Here is a 21,411-nt window from a genome sequence, read left to right as displayed (position 1 = left end):
GCTGTTTTCATGTTTACTAATGATTGTTCATGTAATGTATTCCCAAACCCCTTTGACAAAATATTTACTTGGAATCTCAACAACGCATTCACATGTTTAGTGTTCTCTGATGTTTGGTTAAGGGTCACAGTGGCATGCAGGCAAAACAAATATTCCTATTTTTAGTGTTCAAGTGTTAAAATTATTTTGTACATTTTCATGATTTAATTATTAGCTTTTTATCAACTCACAAACCCACTACAATTATTCCATTAAGCCTAAACTGGGTAAACCTTGTGTAATGTTTAATGGATTTTGAGAAACAATGGATTCTAATTTCTTTCTCTTTACTTTTTTATATCAATATGGTACATTTAATGGTAAGTTTAAAACAAGTTTGATGAAAAGTAATGTCAAAAGTAGTCAGAATACATAACCTAAAATGAGTAACCTATTTACATTACTTACTACAAGTAAATACTAAAGTACAAGTAATCTACCTAGTACTGTATGTGTGTGTATGTCTAATATATATATATAGACACACACACACACACACATATGTACACTATAGAAAGTACTTACTGTACAAGCTTAAGAGGTGAAGATACGAAAGACAAATATAACATGTTGGAAAATTTATTTAAGAAAGTAAGATATATGAGATATTTGAGCATTAACTATTTGGCTTCTTGAAAATGAAGAAAAAAAAAAGATAGCACTAACAAAAGAAGTGGGACCATTTATTCTCCTTTTCCACAGTTAACAATGGTTAGAAAAAAAAATGAAATTGGAGCAGTAAAGCTGAAGGATGTACAAAAAGATGCATCAAATACCGTTGGCCATGGTATTTCTCATCCAAAAAGTGCAGCAGATCTAGATGATCAAAAAGTAAAACTGCATGAAGTTAACAGGAAGACAGTTTTAGTTTTCAGGAAGACAGCGACATTCAAGACAAATGTTACAGCAGGAGAACTAGACTACTGGGTCAGTGGATCAGTAGATTAAAAAAAAAAAGAAAAGAAAAAAAAAAACATTGTATTAAATTAATCAGTTAGTCAACCAGTTTAATTAGCTTGCGACCACCCTGCACCAAATTTACGATAAAATTTAAATGCAGGGACCGGTGTTCTGCAAATAGAAATACTCATTAAGCACCAGGGCACTGACAAATATCTCAGAATGCTAATATATATTTAAAATCATTACAATATGTTGTAAAAACTTCAATTAAATAATCCCAACAAACCATCTACACAAGAAATCATGCAGATATATCCATACAGTCATTTCCTTCTCTAGCATACCTGTAAATGCACATGGCATGCATGCAAAGCTTTAGTCACATCTTAATTTGAGCCCACTATAGTTCAAAACAGAGCCATTTCCATTCTGCATCTAAACATTTAAAAGAACAACAGAAGGCATAAGCATTCCCTACCACACTCAAGTGTCATGTGCTTCAAATGTGCCTGTGACCTAGACGCCACATTTAAAATAGATTTTCAGTCACCCTATAAGACACAGTTGTATAAAGCTACATGGAAAAACAAAGTCAACATGTGAACCAGCAATTCCAGTTGAATAAGGCTTTACAATTATACATTTGACAGAAAAATGAATAAATGTAAATGTAAGCACACAAACAGCAGAAACACCTTTCCTACATCCATCCATATAAAGCATGCCTCCCTGATGGCCCAGGCTAGTGATGTCTTTTCTGTTATAATCATTTTCTTGTCAACTTTACTTTCTTTAATGGCTCTCTACACTTGCTCTCGGTTTCTTGCATTTGGTTATTCTACACTTATAGTTTCAAGTCATTTTAATGTGCTCATGTGACTCATGACTTTTGAGTTAGTGGTGAATTATTATAAAGAATGAATAAAAAAAATATAAAAAGGTCATATTTCATTCTGCGTGCATAATATCATACTGTAACCATTAACATTAACTTGTTTAGTGAAATTAACCTTTAGGCAACTCAGTTTCTATGAACAGTAGCAAAAGACAGTAAGGAAAATACTTAAATTCGGGGCAACAGATGTTTGTTTCTTAAAAATTGATTGGATCTCTCATCTTACAACAAAATATTGCATAAACATGCAGCTTTTGTAATTTATAACATAATTCACTAATTTCTAAAAACCATTCCATTCCATTAGCAAGAACCTATTATGAAACTGTGCGAGTGAAACAGTGGACTCCAGATTTAATAGTACCATTTATTATGACCATATGGAGTGAGAGCAAAACATCCTGACCCGTCTCTGTTCCTTTTAGCCCTGTCCAGGTCATGTAGTAGGAGGCACTTAATAGGTAGCCTGGGCAAAATTTATGTTGGGCTTATCAGGTAACTAGAAATACCAAGCAACCATGCTTCCAATGTGACTTGAAGCTCTTAAAACACTGTGTGTGGCTGTTTCAGTTTCACTAATTTTAAGCCTTTTTTATCAGAAACATACAAAGTCAATCAATGAAACCACAAACACTTTGGTCATAATAATTTTCCCAATGTGCATTACATGTTTTTATCAAGTCATACTTTCAATAAAATCTAGAGTTATGCTTTTCTTCACAAAGGGTCCTATTGCACAATTCAGGTTTTTCTGGAAAACTATTACAATAATAAAAAAGGTGGCTTTACCAATCATTCTTAATGAACTACAGATTACGGTGGGTCGCAGATTAACAGTAATGGACTGCTGAACACCACCTGCTGGGAAACAAAATGCATCAACCACTTGCAGGAATCAACCAACAGAATAAATCACAGCCACAAAAAAAAAAAAAAAAAAAACCTTTTGTTCAAGTTCAAGTTGAATGATAAAGTGGGAAATCCTGCTGCAGCTAATTTCCTCGTAGGTCATACTTTAAGAATGAGGAAAAGGGGAAAGAAAGCACAGTCCGATTTCTTTGGCAGTACAGCTCTGCCTCCAGAGGTACACAGAGCAGATGGACAGAGAGTTGTGGAGGTAGAGAGCTAGTCAAAAGCTTCCACCCCATTTCATATGAGATGGAGACTATGTTTGCCTCTAATCTTCCCCTTTACCCAACCACCATCCTGTAGTTAAGGCTATTGGTGTTCAGTGTGACATCCTGATCTCACTGCTGAAAAGTCTGCGCCAATAAAAGAGGGGTCAAACAGAAGGTTTTTGTATATTCTCAAGAAACGACTGGACTGTTGGTAAGGAGAGTAACGCCCTCCCAACGCCCTTGCTGGCACGGAAGCAGGTGTAACCCAGAAGCCCCCACATGGCTCCCTTCAATACGTTGCGTACTACCCAGGCAAAGCGAGATGGTGGAGCCACGCTAAGAGAAAAAGAAAGATTTTTGTCATGACACTTTACTATACTATTATATACCAATGTACATGCAACTGTGTCAGCATGTACCTCATGATCTCATGAATATTGAGCTCTTTATCCCAGTTCCTCTCAATTCCAGGAACATGACCCATCCCGACCACTCCAACCACCACAGCAGGCACTTCTGGGGAGAGCATATGAGCGAGAGGTTTCATGTAACAACAAGTAACATGACTCCAAATATGTTTTTTAAATTATTATAGGATTATTTACATACTACTATAGTATATATTTATTATTTTGAATTAGCCATTATTTTAATATTTTAGTTTTAATTTTAGTAATTTTGTTATATGCTTTTGCCATTAATAATTTTAGTTTTTATTTAATATATATCTAATTCAGGTTTAATATAGGTTTCATTCAGGTTTAGTAATTTAGTACTTCAAATTAAGTTTTTCATCTAACATTTTATTTCAGCAATAATACTGCAAGTGATTTTTAATCTTTTTTTAGTTTTAGTTAAAAGGGATAGACCACCCAACATTGAAAATTCTGTCATTATTTACTCATCCTCGTGTCTTTCCAAACATATATGACTTACTTTCTTCTATGGAACTTAAAAGATGATACGGTGGTAACCAAACATGGACAAAAATACAATGGAAGTCAATAGGAACCGAAACTGTTTGGTTACCAACATTCTTCCAAAAAAATCTTCTTTTATGTTCCAAGAAAAACAGCCATACAGAATTTTCAATTTTGGGTGAACTATCCTTTTAACAAAAAAAACAACACTAAGTATACCAGAATATGGATTTTTTAAATTCAAGATATTTTTCTAAATCAAATTAGCATCATTAGCACTTCACAGCAGAGCAGTGGAAAAGACTGTGGCACGCAGTACTCACTCTCAGCATTAGGAGGCGCCTCCACACAGCGCGCTGCTTGTCTAAGTGTGTGTGTGAGGTAGATGTCTCGTTCTGCAACAATAGTGCGGTGGAGGGCTGGAAACTCGCCGATCATCTCCGACATGGTCTGCTCCAGAAGATCCTTTTGTTTGCACTTCTCTACATCCTCCTTGCTGATAAGAACAAAAATACATATCAAAATCAGATTCATGTAAAGTTCAACCAAACAAGAGCATGACCAGGCCATATTTCACCCACAATAAGAAAATGTTTTGCTTAATCAAAATGAAGCCAATATTTAGAACCATTATTTTAACATCACTTATTAATTGTCATTAAAATAATGGTCCTAAGTAAAGGCTTCATTATGCTCAATGCTTACAGTATAATTTAAATTATGTATTTATAGAACAATTTGCTGCACTGCCTTTCTGCAGATTAAAAAAATTCTAACAATAAAAATATCACTGTTGTCAATCAATTTGATTGCTTTTTATATTTTTTTTAAATACTGAATTAACAATAAATGTTGTCTTAATTAAATCACAAATAATTGTACATCAATTTGTACTGAAAAAAGCCCTCAAGTAAACATATACGTGTATGTATATATATGTATATAAATATATAAATATATATATATATATATATATATATATATATATAGTGTCTTGGTGTTTTCCCTGTCTTGTTTTTAAGACAGATTCTAAGAGACTTCTTAAAAATGTCAAGGAGTGATCAATGTGCATATAAAGACTAAGTGGCGTAGACTTGTACCTGATGGGGTCAGAGAGGAAGCACAGGCCCCAGGCCAGACGAGCCTTCTGCCACAGGCTGAGAGCAGCTATTGCACGCTTAAAGGTTACTGGAATGGGCCGATCCCCAAGATGAAATTTACAGAAGGGCACTTTTCCTGCCTGCATTGGGTAGAAAAGAAGGAAATGCATATTTTATTTATACAGAACAGTCTTTACTGTGACATGCACTGTGGTGTCCACAGGTTTCATGTTTCAGGTTTTATGACTATGTGCATTTATTGTTCTTTGATAATTGGTGACATCTGCTAGGAGTCAGAAACGAGTGCATGAGTTACAGAACATGTCAGGACCATGAGGACTGCGTGAGTGAGTGAGAGCATGTGCATTCACACTGACCTCCTTAAAGGCTTCTCTAAACTCTCCTCCGGGGGCCATGCCCAGCTGTTCTGTAATGTGAGCCGAGACTTTGAGCAGCAAGATCTGCATGAGGCCAGACATCACTCCATTCTGACATGAGAAATGCGGAAAAAACAACAAAACAGAGAGTAGAAATTAGGTTAGACTAGTTACATGTGGATAAATGAACGCAGAGGAATGTGTTTGACAATTTAATAACTATGTCAGCACAGTCTTGGGTTTTGTGGCTGACCTGTTTAATGGCTTGCTGGACCTTCTCCAAGTTAATGTCTTTAGCCTCTTTTAGCAGTGTTTTCTCATCCATTTTAAGCATGGATACTCTGTACTGGCATAGCTCCACCACCACCACATCTGGCTGGACTGCTCGAATCGTCTAAAAACAAAAAGCATCAAATCAAAACAGAATTTAATCAATCAGTAGAACTTAGGGGTGTGCGATATTATGATTTTTGATCATGGATGATTAAAATGTCTCCATGATCTGCTTCTGAAGAAATATCACAGTATCGCGCTACAGCGCACATTCTATTAGTTGCAGTTCTCTCAATATACTGTGCAACTCGACATACATTCACATCAAATGTTAACTCAGTGTTAGATTTACACTCACGGGACACTGCACTTATTCATAACCACAAAACAACATTATTTGTCTGTGTTTTAAAGCCTTGCGGTTAAACCTTTCATTCGCTGGCAGTTCTGACATGCACTTTTTCTGACAGCGTGAATACTAAAAAGCCTGTCAAGCAATGCCTGATTACTGGACTCAGTTATCTTTGGTGTCTGATTGCAGCAATACTGTCAAAAGCACACAAGGTTTACATATAAACAATTGGTCATGTCTAAAGTACACAGTTGAGAGATAAACATTTTCTACGTGTATTTACGCTTTGATTTGAAAGAAAACAGCACATCCGTGCAGCGCGGTTGACACAGAAGAGCGTACGCTGCCTGTGTTCAGTGGATATTTTCCAAAATGGTGCTACAGTGATGCAGAGGAGATTAATTGTTGAATAAAGTCGTTATTTTTGTTTTCTTCGCGTACAAAACGTATTCTCCTCGCTTCATAATGTTACAGTTGAACCACTGATGGTAGATGGAGTATTCTGACGATGTCTTTACTACTTTTCTGGACCTTGACAGTGTAATTTACTTGGCAGTTAATGGGACAGTCACAAGCCTCCTGATTTTCATCCAAAATATCTTAAATTGTGTTCCAAAGATGAAATTAAGCTTTTATGGTTTTGGAACGACATGGGGGTAAGTGATTACTGACAAAATTTTCATTTTGGGGTGGAGTATCCCTTTAAAGTGACCGCGGCCTAATAGTAAAAAACATGCTGCCGCTTGTCATTGAAGGGATAATTCACCCAAAAATTTTAATTCTGTCGTTATTTTCACACTCTCATGTTGCCTCAAACCTGTATTAATTTATTTCTTGTGCTGAACACAAATGAAGAGATTTTGAAGAATGTGGGTATCCAAATAGTTGCTGGTCCCTATTGACTTTGATAGTAGGAAAAAAATACTATGGAAGTCACTGGGGACCAGCAGCTGTTTGGTTATATCTAAAAATAGGCCTAAATATCTGTCATTGTAATATACATACATTTTTTTTTTTTACCTTGAAAGGCTTTGTTTTTAAAATAGGGAAATTAGTTTGGCTGTACTGCTCAGACAACTTGCAAAATTGTATAACCAACATAACAAAGAATCATGATATTTTTGCCATATCGCCCACCCAACTTATAAGCCGTTTTACATTCAAACACTGATTGTTAGTCCATAAAAAGAGAAGCCAGTTCTTACAGTGGCAACATCCTTCTTGCTGCTGTCGCTGAAGTGGGCAGTGCCAACCAGGTACACAATACTGCCCTCAGGTGTGGTGAGACATGTCACAGTGTCCGGCAGATCAGGCTCCGCCTGCCGCCGCTGGGTACGCACTTGCCACAATACTTCCAATGCCTCAGAGTCCGCTAAATAGACAAAAACATTTTCATACCAAGATCACAACAAATATTATTTATCCCATGAACATAAGAGGTGGAGCAAGTACACTTATTATTATTATTATATATACTTTAAGGACGCAGTAGAAGCTACCAGAAAATATTTTTAGAGAACTAGTTTCAGCATTGAAATATTCTTCTTTCCATATGAGATCGAAATCAAAAGAAAACATTGTATGTAAACCAGACAACAATGGAAAGATCGTTCATGTGATCTGCTTTTCAAGCAGTACTGGACCACAAACATAGGAAGGATGAGCTTTACAATGTAGATGGTTTGAACTTTTGTGGTGGTGTGACATTTGGTTGAAATAGTTAAAATCAGCTAAATTTTCTGAAACTAAACTAAATGGGCTAAATCGTTAAAAAATAAATAAATAAACCCTGAAATATAACTGGGAAAACAGAAACTAAAATAAATGATGACTTCAAAACTAACTTAAAAAAAAAAAATGGACACAAATTAATTTTGGTTTTTGATACATGGCATATTATAACATTTGAAACCTTTACAACCCTCCTGCATTAAAAATGAAAATGCCACTGGAAAGGAATAATACTAGACTGTGCTTACTATGAAATTTAATATGGTTAATTGAAATTTTAATTATACGAGTCAGCACAAAGTTGTCAGCACTAAAATACAACAACTAAAAACTAAATAAAATTAAATTAGAAAACTGAAAATTCTACATCTAAGAATGATAAAGTGAAAACTAACAATAACTGTAAATTTAAATTATAAAAAAATAAACGTACATTCAGAAGTTCTAATAACCCTACACTGGACAAGGATTCTTTTTTTTTTTTTAATTAAACATCTCTGTCGATAAAATTAATATTGAGGACTACACAGCACCATTTCTTACAAAATCATATGAAAGAAAACATGGATTCAGATCTATTATTTTGTAAACTTTAAATCAGAGAGTACTCACAGAGTCCATGAGGAAATGGAGGTTGTGCATCATCTTCTGCTGGGCCAACTGAGTCATCCTACAAACAAAAATGATGCATTATAATCTACATATTTCATTGTGTGAACACATTCTGAAAACCTACTGTACACAAAACAGGTACAAACAAGCTTGGCATTCACGTTGAGGAACTGCCATTTCTTTTTTTGAGGTTAAGCGAATGATATCATAAGCAGTTGTGAAGCTTCAGTAAAACAGAATGCTGTGCATATTTCTTCATCGTGGGAAATGCCCACCTAAACAAACAAAAGATGATTATCCAATACTCTCAGTACCCACAAGAAGGCACTAAAGAGACTACATGTACATTAAACCATAATGAAAGTGAATAAATGCCCAGGAAACTGAATCACTGTCATGAGTTTTCCTTTTACAAACCACAGATTTCCAATTGGCATGTGTTTGTGGCTTAAATCAAACCCTCTTTAATAATCACAAATAAACCACTATCCTCATGCAAATAAATTAAATACATCTAGTACATTTCTCACCCTGTCAAATAAGACAAAACAAAACATATAAGATCTTAACTCTATACCTCGGAGTTGCTGTCCTGTTCCATTGTCCGCCGTTCAGTAAAACCTCAACCTGGAATAAAAGATCATACGAGTCAGATACAAAAACACCACACTTAATATGACTCCACAAAATGGTATTGAGATATTCAACCGATTTGAACACCTTTGAAAGGCTGTGTACAGGTCTGTTGGAAATAAATGCCTCAACACTAAACCAGACACTGTTTAATTAAAGGATTTCTAACTTTTCTGACTTGTGTAGCTGGGTTGGTTGAGTAAAGTGAGTCATCAGGCTTGATTATCAGTCTGCCATCTTGCCTTGTGCAACTAGACCACGTATGCTTTTCAAACCAGGATGCGTTTTAGTTGGTTTAGATCTTATAACATATTTTAAGTTGCACTACAAAGCGTTTTTATGTTGACCATGTAACAGATCTAATCCTACAGTAGTAACGTTAAGACATTAAAGGTGGCAACCTGATGTCATCAGACCACCAGGTTAGCACACCAAACTCAATTCAGACAGCTTATCGTATCTAGCTCATAAACGCTTTTGTAAACGGTTTAATTTAATAGCAAATCCGCTGATCTCGTGCGCATTTTAAAACCAAGTTCTCAGTCCTGACAGAATGCAAAACTAAACCGCAAAATCTGATGGACTAGCAGCAATCGCAAGCACCGCTTCAAAAAGCACCAAATATAAAAATAACTCTTACATTTGATTTGGCAGAGAGATTATCCACTCTTCACACAATGTAGTGCGGGATGGTTCTTGACAAAGTAGTTCGGCTACAGGCTAACTGCGCACACATACACGCAGCTGTTAGCCGATGCTATGCTAATATAAGCTAAGCCCCTTTAAAACTTTAAAGAACTGACCAACAATAAGTAATTTTTTTTTGACGCGCCGTGACGTCTATAATATTTAATTTGATTATAGAGAGATATAAACAATCTTAAAACTAACACCTTGACTGTAGTTTGTTTGCTAGCCTCGGCAAAAATGAAAAGATTAAAGTTAGAGCTTCAGTCAGCTGCTTGCATGAAGTGACTCTGTAGCGCCGGCCCTTACTGCAATGCATTCTGGGTAATGTAGTATATTGAATGATAGAGAGGCCGTGTTTGGAAAAAGGTCGGGTTAATACTCTATCTATCTATCTATCTATCTATCTATCTATCTATCTATCTATCTATCTATCTATCTATCTAATCACAAAATTAAAGAAGTATAATTTAAACCCTGTTAAACTGTTTTAAAATGAACCATTATAATGTTAGCAGTATCTTCTGTAAGTTTCATATGCATAGCTACATGTAATTTTGTAACATGAAAAAATACTTAAAAAGTAGATGTAACTACTTTGACTCATGTTTTTATATCTGAAACAAAACTGTTATTTATTTTAATTTTTTTTGTAAATTGATATTTTGTTCAGCTGTAATACATCTTTGTTTAAAAAAGATTACGTCGGCCAATTAAAATTAAGTAATTTGTTAAGTGCAATTTGTTCTTGTCATTCAGATAATAGTATAGTTACTGAAGACAAAGTTTTAAAACAATGTTTATTATGGTAACTACAATTCATTACCCTGCGATGTCCTGCCATCATAACCAATGCGATGTCAAGCCCAAATGTGAAAAAAAGGTGTTTCATATTAGCTAAAAATGCTGAATGCTTTTAACAGAGCTTATGTGGGACTCTTAGAGAGACAGGTGGGATTTCTCATCATTCTGGTTTGTTTTTGTGAGGTAGTAGTAAGCATTTTATGCATGATATTAAAAATTGCTTACACCATTTTACAACATTGTGAACCTTATACACCTCTTTCTGAGGTTCACCTGTAACAGAAATATCTCATCGAACATATACATATTAGAGACAGGCTAAAAAAAAGATAAAGGGCTGATAAAGATGAGATAAAGACAGACTAGGTGATACAAACTCATGTTTTTTTCCCCATGTAAATTGTGTAGCATGTGTTTAATTAACTATTGAACATGCAGTATACAACCCACGTGATAATCTAACATTTTCTCTTTTTGGCATAGATTAATAATTTTTTCTAAGCAGGTTACTTGGTTGAAATAATGCAGTTCCATAAATATACATATATTAAACACAAACATTTGTCAATAATTTGTGGCACAAAATAGACAAAAACTAAAATAAAATAAAGAAAAAAGAATGAAATGGCACTACAAAACAAATATTCATTTCCAATGTTTCCCCTAAACGCAAGAACAAAATAAATAAGGTAACATGACCATGAACGTTTTTTTTTAAACATACTTTGTCCAACCCCATTTTAACATATTGGCTCAAGTTTGAAATTAGCACCCATAACACCATCATATTATATTCTCATCAAAAAATTCAAGCCTGGAAAATCAGGTGCAGTGCCTTCCCCTCTAATGGTATTGTCATTCATGATCTGCGTTCCCTGTATCACATAATCATTATCAAAATATTGCACTTGATATATGCATATGTGCTAGAAAAACAGTGATCTGCAGCAGCTATCTCTTATATCAATCTCATGCCTTGTGGTTAGAGGTGCTCTTGGATTCTAATTGTGTGCTTCTTGTATTCACTCACAATCACAAAAGTGTGTTATACTTTACCACAAAATGCATAAGTGAATATCAAGGATTTACAAAGGTGGAATGACACGTACACAAACTGGTTCATGGTGATTTAGGTATCAAAAGCATGTTTTATGAATCCTCTTCAGTTCGAAAATGTCCAGCTGAAGAAGCTGAAATCTTTCCATCACAACTCTGTCTGTTCAGAAAAGCTGGTATAAGGATCCTTATTTTTTCTGATGATCTGGAGTTGGATGTCTTTGAGCACTTGACCCAAAGACCCAGAGTGATATTGTCTCATTAAATAAGTGCACCAGAGGTGTGTGGATGAACACGCCATGTGACAGTCTTTTTTTTATAAAAGAATGCCTAAAATCTCTCATCAGATTTTTTTTCTGTACAGCTTAATATATACATTCCAAGTGTGCATATTATTGCGACAATAAAACGTGAGGTTGCATATTTTAAGAATGCATGTATTGCGTTGGATACCTCAAGACATCTATGTGAAACAGACATTGATTGTGAAAAACAACATGAAACCATGTAGACATTGATGATACAGGAACAAATGGTGCTTTGTGCAAAATTCTGACATGCCTTGCCTTCATTTGGAATGTCATAGGGAACGCATTAACCCATATGGTGAGCACCAAGGTCATGGGTGATTTTATTTTCCCTCAAACTACACATGTCCTAATATGTGAATGTAAGGCTGGGAGATGATTTTGAAAGGTGCACTTATTTTTACACAAAGAAATTAACAGTGTTTTTAATAATCCACCAGTAATTGAAAACTCCAGTTTAACATAAACAAAAATAATAAAGTGCATCTATAAGAGTATAAAATATGTTAAAGATTGGCTGCCCCAATAATCTTCATCTCTGAAAATGAAATAATCTGAGCTCCACTCATAATGGCAAAACCATTAACATAACCCTATTCCTGTGTGCTTCAGTTTATATTCTAAGTGCTTTTGCATTTGTGTGTGTGTGTAGGCATGTGTCTACATTTTTCTTCAACATTCTCCAGCAGCAATCAACTCGCCCGGTCTGGCTAGTCTATCCCTTCTGTTTTGCTCCTCCTCATCCTCATACAAAGTGTGATGGATGCTCAGCAGCGGGTGTGAGGGGTTTCGACTAAAAGGCCCGGGCTGGCTCTCAGGCTCTGTCCCTTGGTTGAGAGGATCTTTGACCTTCGGGGAGTCTGGAGGTTGCAAGCTGGTCGCTCCACCATTCATATATGATGTTGTGGAGAGGGTGGCTGTGGAGAAGGCAGTGGTGGTCAACAGTGGAGGAGACTCTTTCTTCTCTATGGGGACAAATGGTGATATAGAATTATCAGTAATACAAATATAAACCAATACACATTTTTCTATGTCTGATATTAAAATGCAAATTTGTCTAAATAAATCATAAAAAAAAAAATTAAATCTAAAATCAATTATTTTAAAGCCTACAAGTCAATTTATGTATCACAACATTTTAATGCACAGAGTAAAAATGGATTAATTCATTTTGAGATTTGCTTAAGATTTAACAAAACATGTTATGCATTGTTAAATTAATGTTTTTAAAAATTAACTTGAAATAAACTTAAGTGTGTGGATTAGATGAGACAAAGGTCATGTAAAAATAGGGGAAAACTGGGCAATCTATTGAATGTGCAATTGAGTACTGCAGGAATGGAGTCCTGAAACTCTAATCTAAAAGAATTTTTGCACTTCCAGTCCCATCATTCCAAATTTTATTCAACAACATAAAACAATCCTTATTATAACACAAATACATAATATTTTCATGTTTTATTCTATGGCATAAAGTGTCTTGAAAAATGCAATATGTGTAGTAATAAGTGGCTAAATGGGACTATAGAGACATCCAGATGTCTGAGACATTTAGAAGTGTGAGACTAGATGTCATCCGACCAAACAGGAAAACTCTACTCAGTAGTCTGCTTTTACAGCCTCATTATGTTTATATTTGTGCTCTTGCAAACTATTCTAATTCAAACTTTCCAAATTGTATATTTTAAATAAAGATTTGAAAGAGTTGTAGGAAGCTTAGTGACACTGAAGTCATGCAACCACAGTGTAGTTAATTTATACTGTAGCCTAACTTTGGCTTTTTACTTCTGGTGATTGCATTTACACTTCAAAATTCATAAGTTGAATTAATTTGTAAAGATTACCTTAATGAACAACATATGTAAGAACTATGAACTTTTGTTGGTCACAGAGCTTAATTTCTGCAATAATGGAAAATGGAAAAATCCAGTTGGGTTTTTGTCAAGGGAAACAGCGTGATGCTAACTTCTGGGTTGGCCTACAAAAATACACCATCCCTGCAGCAAACTCTGTCAATTCCAATATGGCACCAATTAATGGTGCATTCCTAGAGACAATCCAAGCATACCAGTATGAGAAGAGGAGACATGGACAACTGTATGTGGACCCTCAATAAACACATTACTGAGAGAGTGCTCGACGGGGGCTGGCTCAGGATTGACCGTTTCTGTTTTTGCTTTCTGGATGGTTAGCATGTAAGGATGAAGATCCAGCGAGAGGTTAAGAGTGTGTTTCTTCTCTATATTATTTGTTTCTGCAGCTGAAAAAAATAATTTTTTTAAACATGATCAGTGAAGCATTTTAATGACATTCGCTCTACTAACCAAAACCAGGTTTTACTATGCCATTACCTTTGTTTGTAGGAGGATGTTGTGTGCTCTTGCTGTCCAGAAGTGGAGCAATAATGCTATCTGGTACATTCTTCCTTCGGACTGGTTTAGGTTTGTCTGCCTTTATACTATTTTCCAGTCTGGTTAGAGTCAAGGGTTCCTGCATAAAAACAAAGAGATATGAGGTACATTTCAGTAATAGAAGGACCATTCGGCAAGTAAGCTATTCATCAACTAAATATGAATGAGAATGTCTTACCTTAAAAGGTTGTGGCAGAGGGTTAGATGTTGGGATCCACTTCATCTTCTTGCGGGGTCTCTTGATTACTGAGGGCTCTCCTCCCAATTCTCCCACCCCCAGCACTGAGGGGTCCATACTGGGGTCAACAGTCTGGTTCCCAGAGTCTCTCATAGTTGGAGTGGCATCGTGGTTGGATTGAGCCAACGCTGCCAGCAGCTGCCGTACCACATTATCATACATGAGGTCACTCTCGTTGGTGATAAAGTCCAGTCTGTTGAGAGACTTAATGTGGTCTCTGTTCTCATTACAGAACATGGCCAGAATGTTAATGTCGCAAAACTGTGACTTCTGCCAGCGCCGGCGTGTTTTAATGCCAACTTTGTGCAGCTTGTCGAAGACGAAATTTGACTTCCGAACTACAAACAAATGCAGCAAGTTCACAAGTATAATGAGGTTCATAGTACACAGCAAAGCGATGTCCACTGCGGCCATAATGCGCTGGAGCTGCACAGCTGGAAGCTTGCAGTTAACATTCAGCCGCAGTTCAGGGATGCTGCTAGTGTCCGGTGGCTCGCCAAGCGCGCAAGTGAACTCGTTCTGCCTCTGACGGGCGTAGTAGGTGCTCAGGTATGTTATGGGTATTGAGCTGAGGCAGATGATGGCTAAATGTCGCGCCAGGTACAGCTTAGCCAGAAAGTTACTCTGCCCACGGCGTTCAAGATACTTCTCAAACAGGTTCTGCTCGGGGCTCTTCTCCTTCTCTGCATTCTCAATGATCTCCCGCCGCTCACGTTCTGTAATCCCTGGCCCCTTGGACTGGATCTGCTTCTCAATCTTGGGTGCTCTGCCTTCGGCCGCCCTGTGGTAGCAGTTGTCGATCTCTTGCAGGAGGAAGTTGAGCTCAGAGGTGAGTCGAGTGGAGGCCAGGAACTCCCATCCCAGGGCAGGTATGTACATGATGCCTGCGAAGGCCAGCAGAGCGTAGGGCAGAAACTTGTGCTCAAACAAGGAGGGCCGAAGCTGGGGGTCGACTCCAGGCACTGCATCCCGCAGTTCTGTCCAGCAGTAGCCTCTGGCATACAGGGCCTGGTCGCGTGTGAAGTTGTGTGGGGTGTAGCAATATATAGATTCCTCTAAAAATGAAGGAAAATCATGAAAATCCCACTTCACAAAATATTTTGGATTTCTGAAGAGCATACAAAACTAGATACCACTAGTGTCCATTCTAAGAATGATACATATAACTATAAAGTTTAAATAATCTTAAATAATAGTCGAGTTCATACCACAGCTATAACGATAATGACACAAAGGAATGATAGGGCTGGAATCAAAGCTAATTTTTCCAGCTGATCAACAATAAAATACTGACAACCAGAATTCGAGTTGAAGAACTAAAATTACTATTAATTAAACCTTAAATTGAACTGAAATGAAAATTTATAGTAATATTAAAAAATAACAAAAACACATAACAAAATGACTAAAAATTTAATTAAAATGAAAACCGGAAATATAACAATAAAAAGCTAGCTAAAAATAATACAAATATTAGAGTAAATAAATAATACTAAAATAACATATTTTATAGTTACAATTATTATTCTTGATGTTAACCCTAGAGTTTTAATTTCATCAACTACATTGTTATTTTTGTTGACAGTGCAATTCAGTCAAAATCAATTTAAGGAATATTATATGATGCAATATTGACTAAATTTAAAGGATATTTTCATCAAAAGATGAAAATCTGTAAAAATTAACACTGGATATTACAACGGTCTCTATCCAGAAAAATCTGGCAATTGGTGTACCCAGCAGGGATTTGTTTCTAGTAACGAGCTGTCATCAGGTTGGAATGAGCTTAATGCATAATATAAGGCAGCACAGGCCAATAATGATGAATCAGTGATAAAACAAATGGTACATTTTTCTGTGCCAGTTGGACAAAGATACAGGTAATTCTTTCACAGCTGCTGTAACTCCTATACAGTAGATGCTTCCACCTTATTTAGGGATTATTCAGTGGATTACACTCCTGCACAATCAATAATCAATAAATGTTAAGAAAGGTAATATTGTCATAAGCTCTAGTTTACTAAAGCAAATTTGTGTATGTTATTATTTGGTGTGGCTAGATGGAATAAAATCTTTATGGTTACAGCCTCTACCTTTTCTTTCAGTAATTTTAAATTTCAGATTGATTCAAATTAATATCCTTGCAATTTATCCTAAACAGCCTCAGCCAACACAACGATGAAAGCTTCTCCTTCACTAATCCTCATTCCTGCTATATAATAAGTATTCCTATTACAGAAACAATTACTGCAACATAGTAGCCTTCAAATGATATGGAAAGGCAATTTAACTGCAGTCTCAAAGGAGTTCCTGCTACAACCTTCCTAAGCATAAATGTTAGAGCATCTCCACCAGTTATTCAGATTTAAACTATACTGCATGTTTCTGCCCAGCAGGGTTCTCAATGTTCAGTCACAGCCAGTTGGTGCTGCTATGCAGTAAGACTGACTCAGCGTTCAGAGTAAACCCCCTCCTAACAGCACAACCTCTCTTTATTTCTCTTGCTCTCTCTTTTCCTACTTAATCACCCCACAATCTCCCTACCTAAAATCATTTAACCACTCCTTTGCTGGATAGCAGAGGACCGAAGGAATATAGAAAGTCCCATAGAGTGGTTAATAATAGCTCAACTTAATAAAACTTAAATCTGGCACTCTGTCACCAGTGCCATTCATGATGTGTAATATTACTGATTTAACATTTTAAGCCATATTATCAATTCTACATATGCATAAAGTTGTTTGTTCTAAGCATGTTTACATCCACATATTTTTTGTAAAAATTTTTGAATTTTTGCATAAAAAATACTGAATGGAAAAATATGAATGTGAATATGCACATAAAATATTTAGGCTTGTGTTATTTTAGTATAAGTGAGGTTAGTTTTTATTTTTACATTTTCTGTTTTCAATTTTCAAAAGTTATAGACATTTTTGTGTTGTGTTTTTGTCATTTTTTATAGTTTTTCTTTAAATATGTCTATAAAGTTTTTATAAATTTTTATTTCAGTTGTAGTTTTAGTTATTTTATTATTTTATTTAATAACTCCAATATTCAATATGATTTTTTAACTTCAATATCAAGTTAAACAAAATTAATATGAGAAAAGCTGAATAGCTGTAATATATATATATATATATATATATATATATATATATATATATATATATATACATATATATATCAGTTTTTATTTCATTTTTTATTCGCTTTTAGTTTTAGCTTTAATTGTAGTTTTAGTTAACTATAATAACCCTGATTTATGCTCATTTGAGGTAGATAAATTTTTTAATTGGTAAGAAGTGCAAAAACTAATGGAAACACGTGTGCCAAATAAATCCCTAGATGTGCATCAGAAAGTCGTGTGACTGAATAATTTACTAATTTACTTTATAATTTTCATCTACTAACACCATGTTGCTACTCACTGGCATAAAGTTGAGCTCTGTTGTTCCTCACGTCCTCGGAAATCATCACCTCATACTGAAAATTCATGGCTTTCAAAACTCTTTCTTGCTGCAAACTGTAAGGTGTTTATTTGTCCAGATAATGCTGCAAAACACCACTAACCTGCAAAGTTCCGTGTGAAAACTAATGTGACCAGCAGTATAGGGATGATGACAGTTCCTATGGTGACGACCCGGTCAAAGGGCAACTCTAGTTTGAGTTGCACCATGAGACCCGCCAGAACACCACCCTTGTCATCCTGTGTGGAACCCGGCAGGATCAACTCCTTCAACTTCTCACCCGCAAGCAGAGCCGTGGCCATGTCCAAGTTCTGCTCGAGGATGTTCTGCATTCGGCACCAGCAGCCCACTCGCCACTATCCTCACAACACTCCTGATGGGACCTGAAGCTCCTCCTCCTTCTCCCAACCCGTCAGCCACTGGATTGGCTGAGGGCTTTTCCCTGCAACAATATAATGAGTTATATGTAAGAGGTGTTGACTTGAAGGATGAAAGTGGATCTTCTAAGAGTCATAAAGGAAGCTTTGTGGTCAGCCTGAGTTGATGGGTTATTGATGGCTGATCCTGCCAGAGGTAGATTTGTTGCTTATATTGACAGGTGGGATGAATTTCTCATCATATCTATTCCACTTCTGCAAAAACCTGTAAATGAACAAGAGAGTTAACAGATACAGATGATCAAGAAAAAGTCAACCGTAAAGTTAAACTGTAAAAGTAAATTGCATTTGTTTCTGCATGTTCAGACTCTATGAAAGTGCATGTTCCTTTAATTCAGTAACCAGTGGAGTGTGCAGAGTCTGCAGAGTCTTTCGAGAGCGTGCAATAGTGACAAGGACAAAAAGATATCCTACTAGAGGCTTAATCATTCAAGACAGTCCAGATTAGATTACAAAGATGGTACACTGTTGTTCTTTAACTCATTGGACAGTTTTATGGCATTATTTCCGAATGACAGATGGAAGCTTGATATGTTACAAAGCGTCTTTGCCCACAGTATAAAACACATACAAGAAAATATCTGTTGTACATTTTGAAAATCAATATATCCTGCTTTGAGCTCAAGAAATCAATAAGGAACAGCTTTCTAACAAATGGAAAGAGCAACAAAAATGGCAGGAACCCCATGTTCCTAAGTAAACTTTATTTTTGGGATGAAGTAAATCAGTTTTCAACTGAATGACTATATATGTTTTATGTTTATCTAAAATTTTAACTAAACAATGTCTTTATGGTCAGAGCTGTGGCAAAGAAGGTAGTGAACTGTTGTGACATACAAAAATTTGGTGTGTTTGTTATTTACTTGTTTTTATTTTTGCAAATATATAATAATATTAATATAGGTTTTATTAAAATATTTAATAAATGCATAAAGCCAAACAAATATTTAAATGTTTTTTTTTTAAATAAATAATAAATATTTAATTACATGTAATACATATTCAACCTGTAACATACATAATTGTTTGTATTAAATGCATGGTTAAATATCTTTGGGCAACATTTTTCATTGGATGTTATTTTATTGGATGTTGACCAGTACACTCATTAAAAACTCATCTCTGCATTAAAGTAAAAAAAATGTTTTTTTCTTTTTTTCAATGTGGTTGAAAAATCATGTTACCATGCACCTAAACCGGTTGAGTATCATTCATTTGGAAGATAAAGTATATTGCATCCTGTTACATATATACCATAGACACTTAGGTCAATATTATGATTTGTCATTGACATATATGTTTTTCAATTTCGCTTTTAAATTATTACAACTGGTGCTGCCAATCTTGAATATAGTATGTGCTGATATAAGACACTAATAATTTACTTATGCCAGGCACAGATTAAGCTTACATTTGTCACTTTGGCCTAGTTAGGGACAATATAGATCCTCTAAGAGACAATAGAAAGAAGACTGAAAACTCCTTTCACAGCAGGTTTGATAAAACTCTCAAACAAGTTGATAGTGATTAGGAATCTGTCATGTAAACTTAATGCAATAGCATGCAGTAGTATCTTTTAAGGTAAAACATCCTCAGATATAATCTAGCTTTATTAGCAATGCTGTAACGACATTGCCAGACATATTGACATTCTGACAGTGAATGTTTAGGAGCAATAAAGGTCATGCGGTGCACATCACTTACGCTCGGTCGAGGAGCTGTCCATCACTGGATCCTCTGGCTAGGATGACACATAGCGGCTTAAGACATAGATATGATCAAATATCGATACTATATACGACATGAGCGGAAAAAAGAGACGGAGAGGACTGGGTTGCTTTGGCTCTAATCTTCATGATGTCACATACCTGTCAGATTACTCGATTATAATGAGGAACACGCAGAGCATGAATCCTATGCTCAAATCACCAGCATCAGGAAAGATCTCCACATAACGAGAAACAGATCCCCCCCAAAAAAACAAAGGACGCGGATGCTGTGACTTGTGCTTTGGTGTTGAGCATCCCCGGCGTCTGAAGAGTTAATCTGCAGTGCGGGCGAGCCGTTTCAGCGTGTATCCGGACACACACCGGTTTGTTCCGCCTCTCGCTGTCCCTCTCACCCTCCCCTGACAAACCTCACACACTTCTCCGGTTTACACCATCATCTTCACACAGACCTTCAAGGAGATTCATTATCATCGCTTGTTTGCCTTACACGAGACTACAGTAGGCTATATCGTTAGTATGCGTGTGTGGAAGCGCAAATAAAATTTGCTTATTATGAAATTATAACGATATGTATTAGATTCAACTTTTTCCCCCGTATGGTCTGTTGCTGTCCTGTATTTTTAATCGGTTTTGCTTTGTATTGTGCTGTATGTTTTTGTGCATAAAAAATCCTCCAGCCCAGGCATAAGATTCTATTCTATTCTATTCTATTCTATTCTATTCTATTCTATTCTATTCTATGTATCATTGTTAATGTTACTGTAGTGTGAAACCTGGAAATATCTTTAGGTTAAAGTGCAGTAGCTTTTATTTTTTTCATATTATCATTTTTATTTTTATACAAAAATGTTACATACAGAAGTGGCAAAATATATGCAAAAAGAAATAAAGACAATAAAGAAATTTGTTTCAAAATAATGTACTGTAAATATAAAAAGGCAGCTATAAAAACATTTTATCCCATAATTGTACTGCTATATGCAAATATTTTGATATACTACAGCAAGATGAGAGCATTAGTTATGTAGTGGTTATTTAATCCCTTCTGCTATTTCATAACATCTTAACTAAATTATCTGGGGGGAAAAAGTATATTATTCTAGTAAATTAAAGGGATAGTTCACACACACACACAAAAGAAAATTCTGTCATCATTTACTCATTCCAAATCGTTCCAAAAATGTATGACTTTCTATCTTCTGTGCAACATAAAATAAGACATTTTGAGTTTATTTATTTTTCAATTTAAGGCTTTCACCAAAATGGTTTGGTTACCAAAATTCCTCTTAATATCTTCTTGAGGGTGAATAAATGATTTTT

General features: G+C 35.6%; 2 protein-coding genes across 10 annotated transcripts; both read right to left on the bottom strand.

Moving 5' to 3' along the window:
• Positions 1-709: 709 nt before the first annotated feature.
• On the bottom strand, positions 710-9,946 carry LOC109109066 (traB domain-containing protein-like). 2 transcript variants are annotated; one of them, XM_019122186.2, is made up of 10 exons: positions 9,594-9,946; positions 8,898-8,947; positions 8,321-8,378; positions 7,183-7,349; positions 5,606-5,746; positions 5,353-5,463; positions 4,976-5,115; positions 4,199-4,371; positions 3,375-3,471; positions 710-3,291 (listed from the first exon to the last, which is right to left on the bottom strand). In XM_019122186.2, exons 2-10 carry the CDS (start codon positions 8,919-8,921, stop codon positions 3,120-3,122), a joined length of 1,083 nt encoding a protein of 360 aa, XP_018977731.1. In that variant the 5' UTR covers positions 8,922-8,947; positions 9,594-9,946; the 3' UTR covers positions 710-3,119. The 2 variants fall into 2 exon arrangements, with proteins under 2 accessions (XP_018977731.1, XP_042631379.1); XM_042775445.1 differs by lacking the exon at positions 9,594-9,946 and adding an exon at positions 9,123-9,538.
• Positions 9,947-10,426: 480 nt separating this feature from the next.
• LOC109109067 (pannexin-2-like) lies at positions 10,427-20,549 on the bottom strand. Of its 8 annotated transcripts, none has more exons than XM_042775438.1 (7): positions 20,230-20,547; positions 20,066-20,121; positions 18,028-18,566; positions 14,398-15,512; positions 14,160-14,298; positions 13,877-14,068; positions 10,427-12,773 (listed from the first exon to the last, which is right to left on the bottom strand). In XM_042775438.1, exons 3-7 carry the CDS (start codon positions 18,254-18,256, stop codon positions 12,481-12,483), a joined length of 1,968 nt encoding a protein of 655 aa, XP_042631372.1. In that variant the 5' UTR covers positions 18,257-18,566; positions 20,066-20,121; positions 20,230-20,547; the 3' UTR covers positions 10,427-12,480. The 8 variants fall into 8 exon arrangements, with proteins under 8 accessions (XP_042631372.1, XP_042631376.1, XP_042631371.1 ...); XM_042775442.1 differs by having other exon boundaries at positions 18,028-18,366; XM_042775437.1 differs by having other exon boundaries at positions 20,066-20,102.
• Between the last annotated feature and the right edge of the window lie 862 nt (positions 20,550-21,411).

The sequence above is a fragment of the Cyprinus carpio genome, chromosome A18 (genome assembly GCF_018340385.1).
Source record: "Cyprinus carpio isolate SPL01 chromosome A18, ASM1834038v1, whole genome shotgun sequence".
Lineage (NCBI taxonomy): Eukaryota > Metazoa > Chordata > Actinopteri > Cypriniformes > Cyprinidae > Cyprinus > Cyprinus carpio.
Note: the sequence above shows the minus strand (reverse complement) of the source record. Positions and strands in the feature narration are given on the sequence as shown.

Bases quoted from the DNA above. Each gene is read 5' to 3' on its own strand.
- LOC109109066 (XM_019122186.2), bottom strand. From the start codon at position 8,921: ATGGAACAGGACAGCAACTCCGAG. The intron at 7,350-8,320 runs GTGAGTACTCTC...TTGTCTATTTAG, and splicing joins TCCATTTCCTCATGGACTCT to CGGACTCTGAGGCATTGGAA. The intron at 4,372-4,975 runs GTACAAGTCTAC...TGTTCTTATCAG, and splicing joins TTCCTCTCTGACCCCATCAG to CAAGGAGGATGTAGAGAAGT.
- LOC109109067 (XM_042775436.1), bottom strand. From the start codon at position 18,256: ATGCAGAACATCCTCGAGCAGAACTTGGACATGGCCACGGCTCTGCTT. The intron at 14,299-14,397 runs GTAAGACATTCT...GTTTTTATGCAG, and splicing joins CTCTGCCACAACCTTTTAAG to GAACCCTTGACTCTAACCAG. The intron at 12,774-13,876 runs GTATGCTTGGAT...TTGTCCCCATAG, and splicing joins TGTCTCCTCTTCTCATACTG to AGAAGAAAGAGTCTCCTCCA.